This window comes from Buteo buteo, chromosome 4, assembly GCF_964188355.1.
Source record: "Buteo buteo chromosome 4, bButBut1.hap1.1, whole genome shotgun sequence".
NCBI lineage: Eukaryota > Metazoa > Chordata > Aves > Accipitriformes > Accipitridae > Buteo > Buteo buteo.
The window spans coordinates 59,353,397-59,370,370 of NC_134174.1; the positions used below are offsets into that span (position 1 = coordinate 59,353,397).

Consider the following 16,974-nt stretch of genomic DNA (forward strand, 5'->3'; position numbering starts at 1 on the left):
GCAGCTCTGTTACTCCCATTTCGCAGATGGAAGAAGACAAAAAAAAAAATCAACACAAGAAATCTCTGATGAAGCAGGCTTAGCCCATTTGCCAGTCCAGCATGTGCAATACCCTTTGTACAACTTCAAAAGAAAAGGTGCATCATGGTAAGATAACCAGCCCCCCGTACATCCCAGCTGCACTGAGAGCCCCCACCATAAAGGAGCACACTACTTCATGGACCAATGGAGCTGCAAAGGGAACCCGCACCTCAGCGGTCGGACGTGATGAAGGAGAGGCCCCTACACAAAGCAGTAAGGAAAAATATCAGAATATGTTTGCTTGTTCAAAGCGCGATCTAAGAGGCAGGTTTTCTCAGCAGAACAAGACTGATTCAGTGCCCCATGCATACTCGGAGTAAATGAGAGTCCTATTAAAAATCCAAGTGCACAGCTTTTGCAGGGCTGGGGTTAGCTTTCACAGTGCGCTGCTCTCTTCTAAAGCTGTTGCGCAAGAGTCGTATGTTTAACATTTCTAACCAGCCAAAATTGCTCTTTATATTTGATCAGGAATAATTTTTTTTACCTTTGAACCTGTTGCAACGCAGGTTCAAAGGTTACCTGGGTGCAGTGTTGCCTGTTTATTAAAGCCACACACCAATGATTCGGGGCTTAGTCCTGCCACAGGAGCTGGGGAAGCACCAACCCTTGAACACCCACCAGGAGTTGTAAAGCAGCGAAGGAAGAAAGCTGCACCAGCCCCTCCACCAGCGCTGAAGGAAGGTAAGCAAATCTCTCCTGATCAGAGCCCGTGCTTCCTAAGTACTAGGCTTCCTGGTCCTGCAGAGAAGTACTGCAAGTGGGACAATAGTCTTAATTTGCTGCGACACCTGGATCCAATGCACTCTTGTAATCCCACTGTGTGCTGTTAAAGGCAACAGCTGTGTAATTGGCTCCACCTTATTAAAAAAGCAAGTCTGGGCTCAGGGGTGGCATACAGAGAAATCACAGCCTGAGTAACAGCAACCACCTGAACACACCCTGTTGCTATAGACTGGCTGGAACTGGCAAACCTGACTACTGTCCTGGCTGAAGCCATTTTCTTATCAGTTTGTTAGTTATGTCTATTTAAAGATACAGTACACAGAGTACCAGTGCCAGGCTCCCATTCAGAATCATGTTTAAAACAAGAGTGCCAGAAATAGAAGAATCATTGGGTTCCACAGCATCACAGGTAGGTTTTGAGATCTTGTCAGTAAAAACTTGTTATATGCTAGATCATTTATACACACAAGTTTATTGGCAACATTTGCTACAGTAGGACCTTAATCCCTAAGTAAGGACACAGAAGCTGGCTACAATGCCTTTTTTTTAATGTTTTAAAAGCACAGATCTTAAGAATATGGCATACCAGACTGCTACCATCGCCTTGGTACAACTGCTTGGTGTAGCTATAGAGATGGAGCCTTCTCTGCTTGTGTACAGAGCTGCAGCTGTAACAAAGGAGAGGATAGTGGAGACAAAGATTAACCAGAAATCAAGCTGCGAGTAAGAGAACTGGCAAAAAGCATGCTGCTCTTCCAAGTCCTAAATCCATCGTCCTGTCCATACTACCTTCTCTGAGGAACCCACTTATGCTCTGGGAAGATTATTTATATCCCTGTGCAGTTACTTTGCTTTAAAAAAAGCCAGAAGGCTGCCTTTGAGAAGTGTAGCAGAGCAATAAAGAATTATTATTTTCATAGCACTAAGAAAACAAACTGAAATTCAAAACCCCTTCAAATTAAGTAAGCCCACGCTTCCCAGAGACTCAAAATTTAGATCCAAGTCTTGAAGTGACAACAGAGAAAGCTACACTAAGCTAATGCTTCCCCTTCATTTATTTATATCCTCTGCTATTTGCTATAGGTAGATGGGCTCTTTTGGCATCTTTGGAAAGCAAAGGCTCATGTAGTGCCATAACCTTAAGGTTTATTATACAAGTTCATCTTATCCATCCTCTATGCAAACCTCTTGTGACAGTCACAAGACAGAAAGGAAAAAACTTGAACTCTCTATACGTGTATTTGACCTATTGCTCATCTTAATTTGCTAATGGGTATGAAAGATGCAGGTATACATTTTATATACATGTACAAAAAACAGCAAAGGTTGAGTTATTCATGACTGCTTTATTTTTTGGCAGAGAATTACTAGCAACAAATGGATTTTTGCCTGTAATAAAAACCTAGAGTTTATTCAGATCATTTGAGGCAGTATCAAAAATTAAAAGCCTCAAAATTTGCATGTCACTTGGGAAAAAGCATCAGCTGTATTCTAATTTATGAGCATTAAACAGAACCAATCATTAAGGAGAAGCTATCCTCCCCAAGGCTTTTCTATGCGCATCCCTTAACCCAAATTATGTTGGAGCTGCGAGACCCACTGAGTCCAGGCAATGCAGTGTAACCTTACCGGCTCAGGGACCTCTGCATCACATGCTGGGCTTCTGGCAAGCCAGGTAGGACAGTGCTGCAGGCATGTTCTCTTGCACCTGCAGACAGAGTCAATGCATCTGAGATACACAGCATTGCTACCCAACAGCTCATCAGAGACAGGGCAAATCCACTGCTTTTTCTCTTCCTCCTGGAAAAATCACAGCCTGAGGCCAGATACCTAAATGGGGAAAATCTTCAGAGGCACTCAGAGAAGGTGATAATGGAGCTGGCTGGGGTGGGAGCCTGGCCTTCTTTCCCTTCTCTATAAGAGGCATTGCCTTTCTCTAAGCATAAATGCACCTTGACTGGCACTATTAATGCTGAAGCTTACAGCTTCACTTAAATGCCACAGGAACAGGTCAGGGTAGGTAAAGCCAAAGTCAGAGGAGTTTTATGCAGAACAAGCTATTTCTTTTTCATCTTCATGTAAAAATTACAGCAAAATCAGTGAATTAAGCCTCAGCTTCCCTAAAAGTATATCTGCATTAGTAAATAATGCCACAATTACAGTGTAAGTTAGCTTTACCTGAATAGCATAAAGTTTACAGCAGCAATAAAAACAATTGCAATTAGTAGAGTCTATGTGTTTTAGCAAGCTAAGATCCAGGACGGGTTGCATTCTGGATGCAAGTACATGCAATGTTATTCCATCCCAGCTATAGTTAGTCTAGCTAAGCAGATTATTCTGAAATCATGCATTGTGGAAAAACTTTCAGATGGGCAAACTGTTAAGTGGGAAAACAATTCCAAGATCTGAGGTCAAGGCACTAAAGAAGAGAGATAGGTGAAGCTACTGCCTTCCCAGCCCTCCAAACCTGCTGGAAAATTCCAGTTATATTAGACAAGCATCAGAGAAAAAAAGGGAAACTGCAGCATCTATAAATTTTTAAACAGAGAAATGCAACTGTAAAACCATGAAGAAAATCCCTGTCATAGCAGGAAACAAAACTGAAGTTTGAAACATGATTCACTGCTACCTTGTGCAAATAATTACACATATGTAAGTCTATACCACAGCAGAAAGAAGTAGGTAGCTTTTGAGTAAGAAAAAAAAAAACAAAACAGAACAAACCCAACAACAATAACCCCACCAAAACCAAATAAACCAAAACCAGCAGCAGAAACGAGGATCTAGCCACCAGCAAGTATGTTACAGCAGTATATGAGAAATACTGTACTCAAAGCATTTTGTCAGCATTACAGGCTACAAAGCTCTTCTCAACTTAATGTACATGCAGCTACAGAGACAAAATTGCTATTTTTGAGAGAACAGCTTTATACACAGATAAAATAATAGCAAATAGATTATAAACAATAAATATAATTTCAAAAGGGTTTGGTCTGCTTTTCACCTAGCTCTTCAAAACATGTAAACTTCAAGCTCCTTTTATCAACAAACAAAAAACTCAACAACTTCCTCCATATATTTTTTTTCTTTCTTCTAACCACTTCAGTTCCCCTGTGCAAGTTCCTCCCATTTACAAGCTCCCTTCCCAGCATGCTTTTTGCTTGCTGATTTATTTAAACTGGGGAGAGGGAACTAGCTGTAGTTTTTAACATGAGTGTTACCTCATTTATGTTGGTTCGCTACTGTGCTGGTAAGGCTCCCTTTTACTTAAGGAAAAGAGGTTGGTTTCCCACCCCATCTTCATAATGGTAGGTATTTTTGATCTCTTTCTTTTGGTTCTCATCTCTGCATTTGCTCTGAAATATTTTCTGTATAAGTAACGAAGTTCTACTTTTGTTTTATTGTTAATGGGCTTGCTTGTTGTTACTTACATGGGCTTTACTATAACCTACGTGTAAGTGCAGTGATAAGCTGCAGGGTTCAAGACAATGAGTTTTTTCAGGAGCCTGCTAAGAAATCTCTGGTAGTATGCTATCAGTTAGATGTTAACCTCAGGCTGAGTTAAGTTCAGATATATGTTTGCTCTTTGCTCTTCACAGTATAAGTGCTGTAATAATATGTGGTGATAAAAAGACATTAGTATCTAAAAGTTTTTAGTGCTACCTTTTCTCTGTGTGGCTATGTAAGGTGCTTAATGATGATATTCTAGCTTTCTTAGGAGTTCTATGTGAATTTTCAAGTTGAGCTTTAGTTCTAGCTCTTTAAACCATGCTTATTGTGTGTCTAGAGATAATTTCCTATTAATATAACATTGATGCGTGCATGTTTTGCAAGAATGTCATCCTGTATTATTTAATAGGAAAACAGTAACAGAACCCATTATACTGACCATCTTTTAAATTTTTCAAAACTTCAAAGGGCTAGTTGAACGTTCTACCTTTCTGAGTAGGTAGTTTTCAAGGAGAAAACCTGATATAAAAATATATCAAAGCTTGGCTTTTCAATTTATCTGACAAAACTACTTTTAGTACTACGCAGTGTTATGGTGTCATTGCCATCCTCGTGGAGGGACAGTACTATCAGACATAGTAAAAATCTTTATAAAAAATGGCCTTTCTATTTAAGTATACTGAAAGCCCAAGTTCAGTAGGTTTCATAACTAAGGCCCAGAAACAGCCTGTAACACGTAGTCTCAAACCACAGAGCACTATACTTCCTGAAAGTAAGTTACTGAGGCCTCGTTCTTTCCCACCCCCTAGCAGAGCGCTTCTCAGGCAAGATCAAAGGGTGCTTGAACTGTTTGGCTCTGACTTTCACAAGAGGTACTCTGAAAGCAAAGCCTAACTAAAGTGTATCTTAGGCTTAATGCAAGTTACTGTGGATTTTGCTTTGTGGTTTTTTCATGGCTCTGTTCAGCAGTCGCTGCTGAGCTTTTGCACTTTAGCTTCTCTCTGGATGCTAAAAGCTAGATGTTCCTAAACCCTGCAGAACACAAGACTTCTCCTTGCTGCAGCTGGAGGAAGATGGGATATAATGCTTGCAAGGAGTAGAACTGCCACAGTGGCTCACATCTGCAGGACACCAGCCAAGAGCTGCACTGTGTAAGCAAATATAGAGAGTCAGCTACTAGTGGTTAACTAATTAAGTAGTGACCCCAGTGTAGTTGGTTGTACTCCACTCTTCCTGCTTGGAAAGAATGTCACCTTACTAATGGTGATCAAGAAGTTCTCAGGATCACCTCAAAAGCATACGCAAACTGTTTTTTAGGCAAACTTGAGACAAAGACTATAATTCTAGAAAACATTTTCCCAGGCAGTGCATGACTGTTGCTTCTGAAATTGTGCAAGTATCAGAGGTTGTTTTGCTGTCTGTAAAGAACTACTGTCATGGAGATGATGCTGATTTCTTTCTTCATGCTTATATGCTTGGAGGCACAAAGCTCAGTTACTTTCCAGTGGAGAGAATCTCCTGACTTGGGAAGAATGGAGAATAACTGTTTCATTCCTTCTAGCTAGTGATGGAATTGTTGTAGATGTTGGGGGGTGGGGGGGCATACAGTAGAAATGAGAACATGTACTCCTGAACTCAAGGCTGTAAATGGTATGACTGTAATCTCTTCTGATAAAAACTAAGCCTTTGCACTCCAGAGCCTAGTGCATCTTATCCCTGACCATTGATCAGGGCAGACAACCTAAGTAGACTTTAACTGTCTAGCATCTTATTGCACAAGGGGCCTAACAGGTGGTTTGAGACATCCTGTGCATTTTGTATCTTTCTGGTCACTGGGAGCCAAGCCTTTCAAAACTCAGGGGTTTCAAGCACTCTACCCCTGCCCCCACACACTTAAGAAAGCAGCTGGTGCTCAGACTCACCCTGCAGTGGAAGCTGGTGTCTGTCAAAAATGCCCTGGCTTTGTCTCGTGCTGCACCGAGCTGAGTTTCCACTCAGTTGATATAGATCAGGTATTATGTATGCACGGGCCGTTTGGATTTGTGCGTTAAGCTCTGGTTGTAGTTGCTCCATAGGACACATCTAGGGTAGAGCTGTTCTCTTCCCATGGACAGAAAACTCTGTCAAGTACAGACTCTTATACTCTCTGCTGGCTCTTCTGCTTTAAGGGCAGCAGGATTAAGTAGCTTTTGGAGGATAGCAGAGGTAATTAACTAGCAGAGACTTGTATTTGACAAGTAGTTACAGCAGAAGCTCTAGGTATAGGAAACAACAGTCCCAATGATGGGAATTGAGACAAATTCGCTGACGCTCTCTCGCCACAGCTTGAATAACACACCTTACATACTTTGATAGGAGTGACTAAAACCCATCTGAGGAAACATGGTTGGAAAGTAAAAGCAAAACGCTGTCACTATTCTATTTATAAAGTAGGAGAATTAGAAACAGTCTTTCAGATATGAAAAGCATTTTTTTGTGTATTGCAAACAAGATCTAGGTATCTGTGGGTTTTTTAACACAACACTAACTTCTGTAGCTTTAAAGGATGTTAGGTTTTGACTCTCACATGTATAGTCTCATTCAGTGCTGTAAGAGGACTAACGAAGACAGTTACAAAAAAAAATCCCCAACCTAGAAGCAAATGAGCATGCAATACTTCCCAGGCTTTAGAGATAAACTCGCCAACAGGTCTTTCTTTAAATTAAAAATCCATTTGGCTTACAACTGAAAATCATCCTTGACTAGCTATAGGGATGCTGGTTAGGTTACAGTGGGATTAGACTGGTATCTGGTTTCTCTTTCTCTCTATGTGAGAGACTTGTGAAATCCATTCAGAATCTGAAGGCAAAAGCTTTGCTGCATTTAATCATCTTCAGGCATTTCTCAATTTCATCAGGTGTTCTCTCTGAACTTTGATTTCTCTACTTCGAGCACCATTATCCATCAGAGCCTGATGTCCAGTCATCCTAGATGTCTTGGCAGAAACTGCCTTGCATGCGAGTCAGTGGGGAGATGAGAACATCCTGACAGAAAGGTTTTCAGTGACTTATCTGCTGCTGCATGGAACATTTGGGGTTAGTGGGTTCTCTGATCCTTACCACAAAAAGGTCAGACAATTGTCCTCACCAGAGAACATTAGGATTGCTGATTAACACAGCCACTGGAAACTGAAAACTACAAGCCATAAACCAGATATGGGTGATCTAACTCTGGTCAGTCTGGGCTGAGAGACTCAAATTCTGGCTTAGGGGCCTGGCTGAATTTACTAACTGTTTGGAAAATACCTTCAACTTTCTTGGAATTATAGTTAAAGGGTAACTGGAGTCCATTGCTCCAGAATGCCTGGTATTCTTGTACAGGGATTTAGTTAGTCGCTAGCTGACTTGCTATCTACTGACCCAGTTCCCTTGATTCTGTATGAAGGAATTTGAAAAGGTGTGGTTATTCATCTTGCAAAGTGTGATGTGTCATGTCCTGCATAGCTATTTAGATACTAGCAAAAATAAGTTGGTGAGATCTGAGTTGATTCAGAACAAAAAGCAGTCACCTGTGCTAGATTTGTTTTGGCCATTCAATCTTAAACGTACCAGAACATTTTACAGATTAAAGTACTTGTGTCTAAGGGAGGAGGCTGAGGTAGATGTCTCTTTGTCTCCTATAAGAAATCCTGCATTCTCAATTTTTGCTTCCCTGCCCTTGAAGGAAGAGACTCTGGAGGATGCAAGCAGCAGAACTGCTTCTATATTTCCCAGCCAGACTTCCATTGCATGCATTGACTTCCAGGTCACCACTTCCCAGTGGAAAGTAACTTTCACAGTATTGACTTGTGCTGTACCTCATGCTGAGCACGCTTTCACTATCTGAAATATTTGTCCAGCATAAACCCTGCTTTCCAGTAAGAGCAGCTGATCTTGAAGATACTGCTTGTGTTGCAGACTTATGTATGTAAGGTAACTTAGCAATCCCCCTACTATTTTAGCAATACCCCCTCCTATTGGACAGCTATAATATTGAGACGTTTTCTTACTTCCACTACTCATGTCACTGAACTGTAGGCATTTTTTGGTTATACTTGGGAAACTACATACTGGTTTTCCCCAGGCAGATTTTTACCCTTGAATAGAAAGAATTGACATCTATTCCTCCTCTGACTTAATCAGGCTTCAGCTTTTTGTGGAGGTGGATGCAGCAGGGATTAAGATTTGTGGGGACAGGTGACTTGAGATCTTTTAAGAGGCTTAAAGCATTGCATAAGCATGCTTCATTATGGTACCAGGACTCTGTAGGGGCAAACTGCTGAAATGATTTGTAGTATTGCTTAACAAACTACTTAAGTAACCATGGCTCATAGGTAGTGAGTGATTCTAACTCATGTCTACTAATCCTCCTGTTTGTTTCAGGTTCAACTCTGGCTCCACTGATCCAGCACAATGATCTGGATACTTCAAGTCTTGTTCTCACCGCTCCCAACACCAGCATTGATTAGTCTGATTGTATTTGGAGCTGGCATCTTCCTGTGGGTGATAAGCAGGCCAAAACCTGTTTTGCCTCCTGTTGACTTGAACAAGCAGTCAATAGGAATTGAGGTAATACTTACTGTGCTTGTGGGAATGGACTATTTTTGAGCTTAATCTGAATACTGATCCATTCTGACTCGGTATCAGTGGAAACTCTCCTGTCTGATACACACAGCCTTCTCTCCCAGGTGTACAACTCAACAGTATGGTGGGGAGAAGGGAAGTCTTAAGACACTAAGAGTGAGAAGCAGCAGCTCTTGGCAACAGGATTAGGTGGGCTTTTTGCCGGATGGCCTTGGCTGTCACTGACTTTTTTCTGTATTTTAAATGCTTTGAGGCTGGCGGTAGACTTCATGTAATTAGGCAAGTGGTAGCACTTAATCTTAGTCAAGTTCTCTCTAATAACCTGTAATTGAATATTAATCTAGGCCACCTAGAAAATTCCTCTGCATATGACTGATGACTGAGTAGATCAAAATCAGGAAGGAAAATGAGACTTCCCTAACAATGCAATGCTACTGAAATGCTTTAAAGGGGATTGCTGGAAGAATGGCTGAGGAACAAATGACATCATTACATCTGTTCTGCACGGTTCCATAACTATGCTCTGTTCCTAGGGAGGAGCCAGAAGAGGTGCACTCCTGACAGATAATAACCTGCTTTCTTACTACTTTGAAGATGGTAAAACCTTGTATGAAGTTTTCCAGAGAGGACTGCATGCTTCTGGTAAGCTTTGCATCTGCTAGTTAGTACTTGCCTATCACAAGTAAATAAAATTATTCCAAGCTCTTTTGCCTTGCCTTTTGTCTGTAGTAATAGTTCAGGCTAGCAAAAGCTTTCCTAGCTTTCTGTGGGGTGGACACAAAGTGACCATATTTATTATTTATTCCCCCCCCCGATTTAGAAGTAGTCTTAGTTGGCAGACTGGGCAGGAACAAACATCTGAAGTGTAAGATGGTAGAGTTCAGTGAAGAGTCAGCAGATACCAAGCATCAGAGAGAGTTGGGGGGAAACAGCTCTACTTTGCCTTATGATGTGGGGTTTAGTGTAAAATTACTGTCTGCTTACAACAGGAATGAATTTATGCACATATGACTTCAGGGGTCCCATGAATGTGGGCTATATGTGATAGCTTGCAAGCAATTTCAGTCTCCTGTGGGTTGTGAAATGGAAAAATATCATCAGATCTTGGAAGTATTGCTTGTAAGGATAAAGCCAACAGTCTTACAGTCTTGGTTTGGTCAGAGTGCTTAACTATGGACACTGTGCATTTGCATGCTCCATGCAGTTAGCTGGATGACTGAAAATATTTCCTACTTAAAGTGTTGCATTGAAGTGCTACACAACTTCAGTACTGAGCTTTACAATTGCTTTTCTGAACTCTTCCATTAGGAAATGGCAACTGTTTAGGCTACAGGAAGCCCAACCAACCTTATCAGTGGCTGACATATAAACAGGTGAGTATTGTACATGACAAATGATTTAAATTGGGATACTGCCTTGTAACACTAAAGTGGGGGAAAACTATTTTACAGGTTTTGGACAGAGCTCAATACCTGGGATCAGGGCTTCTGCAGAAAGGATGCAAACAATCATCAAACCAGTTTATTGGCATTTTTGCTCAGAATAGGCCAGAGGTAAGCAACAAATTGAATATTCTTTCCCTGAATATTCTGACACCCTGGGGAGAGAGGAAGGTCTGTATTTAAATAGCTTGAGGCCACATGGGGAACAATCACAACCGGCTTTTCCTTTTCCAGTTCCCTTATTACTGACTGAGCACATAGCATGCCAGGCATGTAATACAATGATTTCGAACTCTCACTACTCTAAGAATCTCATGGACATGCTCCTTACACATCCCCCACTACTAATGTGTGCATGGGCTAGTCAAACTGTATGAAATCTGTAGGTAATCCTGTCTTGTGAGCTGCTAGTTTTCCTCAGCTGTACCATTTTTCTCTCTTCAGTGGATCATTTCAGAGTATGCCTGCTACACTTACTCAATGGTTGCTGTTCCACTCTATGACACTCTGGGGCCAGAGGCCATTATATATATTGTTAACAAAGGTAACTATTGACTTCCATTATTTTGTAATGATTTTTCTAAGAAGCTTTCTTTTGAGAAGGCTGAAGTTCAAGGGAATTTGATGCAAAAATCAGAGTAGCTTTAACCTTACTGCTTTTATACTTTTATAGACAATTTCTGCAAATTAAGCTGCTTTGCAGGGAACATGGTTCAATGCCTAGAAGAAGCCAGTGGGCTTCCTATATCTCCTAGGGTCTTGAGTGCAAGTCCACTGAAGACCTGCTAGATCCTGTGGACCATCTTGCAGAGTGCTCAACTATTTGCTATTTGAGGTTTTGCAATCTTGAACTCCCACACTGCCAAACAATCAGACAATGTAGACAGGCTTGCATGCAAATTAAGACTAGATGTGTGTCTCTGATTTAAAGTTGCAGGATGTAAAAAGTGGAGGAAGGAGGGGTAAAGATATGCTTTAATCTGTTCAATCTATCTGGTTAGGGCCTGTTGTTCTACAGAAGCAACAACTATCATGCCATCATGGAAGAAACTGGTGAGGAAGCTTGAATACTTCAAACTTTCTTCCCCCAGTCTTAGGAGAGATATGGGGGGGGATAAAAAATCCACTGTTGTCACAATGATCTGGGATCCAACCCATAAATAGGATTTGCCAAGCAAAATCACTTTAACAGTTATGCTGGTGAACCTTGCAAACAGGTCTTGCCTTGGGACTACACAGCTGTGACTTACTAGGCTAACAGGGAAGCAGCATGTTCAGGCAAATCCAATTCCTCTGCCAACTTCAGGGGAAATGCTTTTGTAATTGCATAAAACCCTTGCACATGCAGGGAAGCTGAGGCATTAACTCAATACTTTTAGCTACCTCTTTCAAACAGGTCCAAATTTCTTTATATTTAAGGAAGATGGCTAAATCTAAACAATCGGTGAGGACAATTCTGAGCTTTTATGGCAATACCAAAAGTTTAAATGCTTATCTTTACTGGGACTGAAGGTATTTGTCTTCAGTTCCTCAGCATTTGCCCTCACTTTGTATAGCTAGAAACTCAAGTTTGCCCAATCACTTGGCCATGGTAGAAGGAACCTTCTTAGCATTGTAAGCCAGCCACTGAATTCATATGAACAAATGCAAGTGGTTTCAGAACAAACCAATGCTGTGTTCTAAATGTATGTGCTACTGAGCTGTCACTCACTAGCCTCATGTCTTCTAAAAAGACTTCTGAAATGTAATTTCTTTTCTGTAGCTGACATAAGCATAGTGATCTGTGATAAGCCCGAGAAGGCACAGATCTTGCTTGAGAACTGTGAGAAAGAAAAGACCCCATGTCTGAAGACTATCATTGTCATGGATCTTTTTGATAAAGAGCTCAAGGACAGAGGAGCTAAAGTGGGAGTTGAAATTCTAGCACTGCAGGAGGTTGAGGTAGGTGACTAAAGGCTTCTGCTTGATCTTGCAGAGGAATACCTTGCCAGCTAGACATCTGGACCTTCTCTGGCAACAATGACACTTAATGTAAGCATTATCCAGTTGTCACACCTGTACCTGAGATCTTGATGACCAGTCATTTTGAAACTTGATATATTCAGCCAAAGGGACTTGCAGAGTTCAAACCACTAACTAAAATTGTGTCTGTGTGTTGTGGACAGTCAGTCTGCATTAAACTGAAGACTTCCTTAGCTTAATTCATGGTGCAGTTGTAACAGGATTTATCACGCTTCCAAGCTGGCAGTTGAGTCTAATTGAAACTGTAAGTGCAGATTACTGGCTGCTTTGATATCCCAACACTAGGCTTAATCTCCCAGATATGATGCATAAACGTGAAGTATAAGAGATGTGGCCTACACCAAATAAAATAAAGTATCTCCACTCTCAGGACTTCCAAATTCCTTAAGTAGTTCTGATCACTTTCTACATACTCAAATTCATGCTTTCTACAACCCCAGGAGTCAGCTATTCCAAGCTGTGTGTACTAAATTCAGGAAGACCCGCATCTCTCTCTGAGACAGAGTATCAAGAGGCAAAGTAAAAACAAGTGTTGCATTTGAAATGCAATTACCTTTTCATCTACTGTTGTTGCACATCTTTCTGTTGCAATTGTTAAGCTGTGTTTTCTCTCTAACACAGGAGCTGGGAAGAAACAACATCAGAGAACCAGTTGTAAGTATCTCTGGAACAGTTATAAACTTGCAAAACTAGTCTCTGAAAAGACCTCTTGCCATGCTGCTAGTAGAGGAGGCTGGCAGGATTTTTTTGTATCTTGTCTTGCTGTTTCCAAACAGAATTCCTGGTTCATACCACTTTAGGAAGTCTGTGTAAACACTGATAAGCAACACAATCCTTAGACTGTTGACCTTATGTGGCTTCTTCCCTCTAGCCTCCTAAGCCTGAAGATCTTTGCATTGTGTGTTTTACCAGTGGAACCACAGGTAAGAGACTATATAGTGATGCTTCCCCACTAAAACAATTTCCCTGTGCTGAAAAAAGTAGCTTTCCAGCACAAAAAAAGGAAGTGCTAACAACAAAAGTAAAACAGTATATTAGAATAGTGTCAAGCCACTACTGCAGTTTTACTTGGGATGTTATCACTACAAGTACAATAAGACAAAGCTTCTTAGAGGTGGGGGGAAGAATAGCCAAATTCATGTTGTCTTACCCTACGAAAAAAAGTCTTAATGTTAAAAAGATTGGTTGTTTAACTGTGTCTGTATTCTGATCCACAGGGGCTAGCGAAACATCTTGTTTCAGCATTCTCTATGCTACTCCTAATTACTCTGCTGTTTCAGTAGACGTTTCCTTTATATAATATTCATAGATGAAAGCACTCAAGATGAGGCATATTTGTGATCTCTTAAGACAATGCATACTATGACTGAGCCTAATACCAAGATAGTTCAAACTGAGCCAAATAAGACATGGAAAACTGACAGCAGAAGCAGTCAGAGCCACAGCTGACTTTGCTTGATCTCTCCAAAGGTAACCCTAAAGGAGCCATGCTGACACATCAAAATGTTGTTGCAAATGCTGCTGCCTTCCTTAGAAGCACAGAGGTAAGCTACTGCTAATGGTGACCTCTAGGCTATGTCACTTAGTCATGAAACTAGCTTTAACGTGGGCATTTTCTGCAAACCATTCACTCCCAGCAAACTCATCCTTTCGTAAATGCCCATATTTCAATGGGACAATAGTATTGCAAGAAACTTGGTTTAACCTTGAACAAGAACTTCTACAGAGAAGTTATTCTAGAATGAGTGAGTCCTAAATGCCCAGAGTACTAACCTACCCTATTTCAAGTCTTGCTAGAACATAAAACTAATCTTGATCTAGTATGGCTGAGTTACAGCTGCAAATTTTGAAGAGGTGATGGATGAGCCTGAGTTACTTCAGTAATTTGAAGTCTCTGTTTCAAGTACTCAAATTGATCCAAACTTTATTCAATTCCTACTTAAGAGTAACTCAAGCAGGCATAGGGGGTGCTAACTTACTTCTATTTCTTTCCCCTCTAGAACACAGTTGAGTGTACAAGTTCAGATATCACCATGTCCTATCTTCCCTTGGCTCATATGTTTGAGAGAGTTGTACAGGTATGTACAGATGTATGCATCTGAGCTTCTATAAATCACATTATAGTAAAAGGTATGATAACATTCTGTATTTCCTCAAAGGCTATTCACACAGGAACTTTCCTACCACTGGGCACTGAAAATCATGCTGCTTTCCATAGACAAATAATTATGGCTAATGAAGCTAAGAATTATCCTTGACTAAGCTTAGTCTGGTCAATTTTTAGACTGTGGTCTACAGCTGTGGAGCAAAAGTAGGCTTCTTCCAAGGAGACATCAAGCTGCTAACAGATGACATGAAAACCTTGAAGCCAACGCTATTTCCAGTTGTACCAAGACTGCTCAATAGAATATATGACAAGGTATGTGAGCAATTTTAGCTAAATCATCTTTGTCTATATTTAAGCATGCATACAAGTTTAAATTAATATTGAATGCATCAGGACATCACCACTAGTTAACTACTCCTTAGCAGAAAGAATTTTTTAAAATCCTTTCTGAGGAGAGTCCTGGGACCTGGAGTAGAAGAACAGTGTATCCAGTCATGACTGGGCTAAGTCTGTTGGTTCAGAGACAAAAAGTTTGTTTACTTTTGGAATGCAAATGAAGCAAGTGCAAAGCTGAAAGGATCCATATCCCTCAAAGCTATGGCTGAAGTATGTCAGTAGTAACACAAATTAGTATTACCCCCTGCTTCATATCCTAGACCATGGCAGAAGTGAAGACAGACCCTAGAACATCAAAGTAAGAGATGGTGCCTCCTGACAAAGCAAGAACTGGAGGGACAGATGTGAGTTACCGACACTTTTCCTTGCAGATACAAAGTGGTGCAAAGAGCCCAGTGAAACGCTGCCTGTTAAACTGTGCTGTGATTATGAAGATGGCTGAAATAAAACAGGGCATAATTCGAAATGACAGCATTTGGGATCGGCTAATCTTCAAAAAAGTTCAGGTAAGTTATTCCAAGTGTAGGTAAGCTGAGCAATGTAGTATTGGAGAATCTGATGGCTCCTGTTTCACTTGTAGGAAACCATGGGTGGAAGAGTGCGTATAATGGTGACAGGTGCAGCCCCTATATCTCCTTCTGTACTGACATTTCTTAGAGCAGCATTAGGCTGTCAGGTAAGCTGAGTTTTTTTTCTTTAAGTAAGACCTGATTATGTCTAAATAAGTGACCAATGATAAGCTGTGGTCCAGCCCAGCTTGTTCCTGGGGAGATTGCTGTCAGTCTTCAGTATTTACAGGCTACTTGATCTGAGTTAACTGAAACAGGAAAAAAATTCTGCAGGGCTGGCTTCAAACTACACTGCCAAAAACCTATCCTGTAGGCTCTGGGAAGAGGAACAGAGCAGCAGAAGTAGGAACATGCAGCACTCAAAGCCAGGCAGCTGCCTCTGAGCTTTGTGGCTTATCCTGACAGTCAATGAGATCCCAATGTAGTACATTTGAGAACAGAGTTCAGAGAACGAGGTGACCAAAGCAAGGTATGGATAAGTGAACCTGAAGAACATCTGATTACACCAATAAGACCAAGAAGTCTTAAAGGCCAAGATTGTCTTGGCTTCCTTCCTAAGAAGACTTGAACATGGGCATAGTTGAAACTGAGCTCTTTCACACCAAGGACTTGATGTTCAAAGAATATTCATCCTTTCTCACACAGATCTTTGAAGCTTATGGCCAGACTGAATGCTCAGCTGGGTGCACTTTCTCAATGCCTGGAGACTGGACAACAGGTATGGTAGCCGAGACTTGGACACCCCCCCCCCCCCCAGCTGTCAACTTGAGCTGCCGCTCAAGCTTAGGTGCTCTACTGCTTTTATTTCAGTAAAAATTAAATCCTGGGTACTTAACTTCAAAGTGATTCTTGGTAGCAACAGTCACCTGTATGCTTAATAGGTACCAAAATTCTTGACTAAAGTAGGCAAGGATCTCTTACGTAAAGTGAGGTAGGTCAGCTTAGACCCTGCCCCAGTCTACAGGAAAGGAGTGTCTGTACAGACCTGAGCAAACTGGACAAGGACTTCCTAAAAGGCTTTAAGAAACTAGCTTTAGCTCCCAAATAACTTGTTTTACTCAAAGAATTATGACTAAAATATCAGAGATGATACTTGACTATTTTCCTGAAGAACTACCTGACCTTGAAGATTTAGCTTTCATCATAGCAAGGATGTTTTTAATATTCGGTATTCTAAGTTCAAGCTCAGGTCACTATCTGTGAGAACACAGTAACGGCAGAGCATAATGAGGCTGAAATGCAAATGAATACCAGGGTCTATGGGGCAATTCTGAGGAGGCAAGTGTAGTATATGGTGGGTGTGGTTGTTTACACCAATAAATGGCTCTAAGCATTGAGACTTAGCTACTACTTATCCCGCATTAACTGTCTAAAAATGGCATTACAATAACTTTCTTGAACATTTGGTGTCAGACTCCTTTAAATAGCACTGGTTCTTGCTAAAGCAGTGAACAAAAAGCCATTAAGTATCTACTATCACTCAAGTCTTTCATATGTAGGGGACACCTGAGTTCTCCCATTTCACTTCAAGACCTAGTCTTTCTAGCTTTAGATCACATAGGGCCAACTGCTAGCAGAATCCC

General features: G+C 41.0%; 2 protein-coding genes across 8 annotated transcripts in view; one reads left to right on the forward strand and one right to left on the reverse strand.

Moving 5' to 3' along the window:
* Positions 1-16,974, reverse strand: part of ZDHHC6 (zDHHC palmitoyltransferase 6) — a 104,492-nt gene that overhangs the window by 67,560 nt on the left and 19,958 nt on the right. Inside the window, exons 10-12 of one of the 5 annotated variants that reach the window (XM_075026417.1) lie at positions 12,873-12,943; positions 2,434-2,604; positions 1,300-1,472 (exon numbers count right to left, since the gene is read on the reverse strand). In XM_075026417.1, coding sequence (XP_074882518.1) covers positions 1,431-1,472; positions 2,434-2,604; positions 12,873-12,943 — 284 coding nt within the window. In that variant the 3' untranslated portion in view covers positions 1,300-1,430. Of the gene's footprint in view, positions 1-1,299; positions 1,473-2,355; positions 2,605-12,872; positions 12,944-16,974 lie in introns of those variants that run through there. The other 4 variants (XM_075026418.1, XM_075026419.1, XM_075026416.1 and 1 more) reach the window with 4 other exon arrangements.
* Positions 1-16,974, forward strand: part of ACSL5 (acyl-CoA synthetase long chain family member 5) — a 31,140-nt gene that overhangs the window by 10,324 nt on the left and 3,842 nt on the right. The window contains exons 2-16 of one of the 3 annotated variants that reach the window (XM_075026382.1): positions 588-762; positions 8,655-8,840; positions 9,389-9,497; positions 10,164-10,228; positions 10,307-10,408; positions 10,742-10,841; positions 12,060-12,238; positions 12,941-12,973; positions 13,191-13,242; positions 13,790-13,863; positions 14,320-14,397; positions 14,604-14,738; positions 15,194-15,328; positions 15,403-15,498; positions 16,037-16,109. In XM_075026382.1, coding sequence (XP_074882483.1) covers positions 8,685-8,840; positions 9,389-9,497; positions 10,164-10,228; positions 10,307-10,408; positions 10,742-10,841; positions 12,060-12,238; positions 12,941-12,973; positions 13,191-13,242; positions 13,790-13,863; positions 14,320-14,397; positions 14,604-14,738; positions 15,194-15,328; positions 15,403-15,498; positions 16,037-16,109 — 1,387 coding nt within the window. In that variant the 5' untranslated portion in view covers positions 588-762; positions 8,655-8,684. Of the gene's footprint in view, positions 1-587; positions 763-4,025; positions 4,113-5,327; positions 5,406-8,654; positions 8,841-9,388; positions 9,498-10,163; positions 10,229-10,306; positions 10,409-10,741; positions 10,842-12,059; positions 12,239-12,940; positions 12,974-13,190; positions 13,243-13,789; positions 13,864-14,319; positions 14,398-14,603; positions 14,739-15,193; positions 15,329-15,402; positions 15,499-16,036; positions 16,110-16,974 lie in introns of those variants that run through there. The other 2 variants (XM_075026383.1, XM_075026385.1) reach the window with 2 other exon arrangements.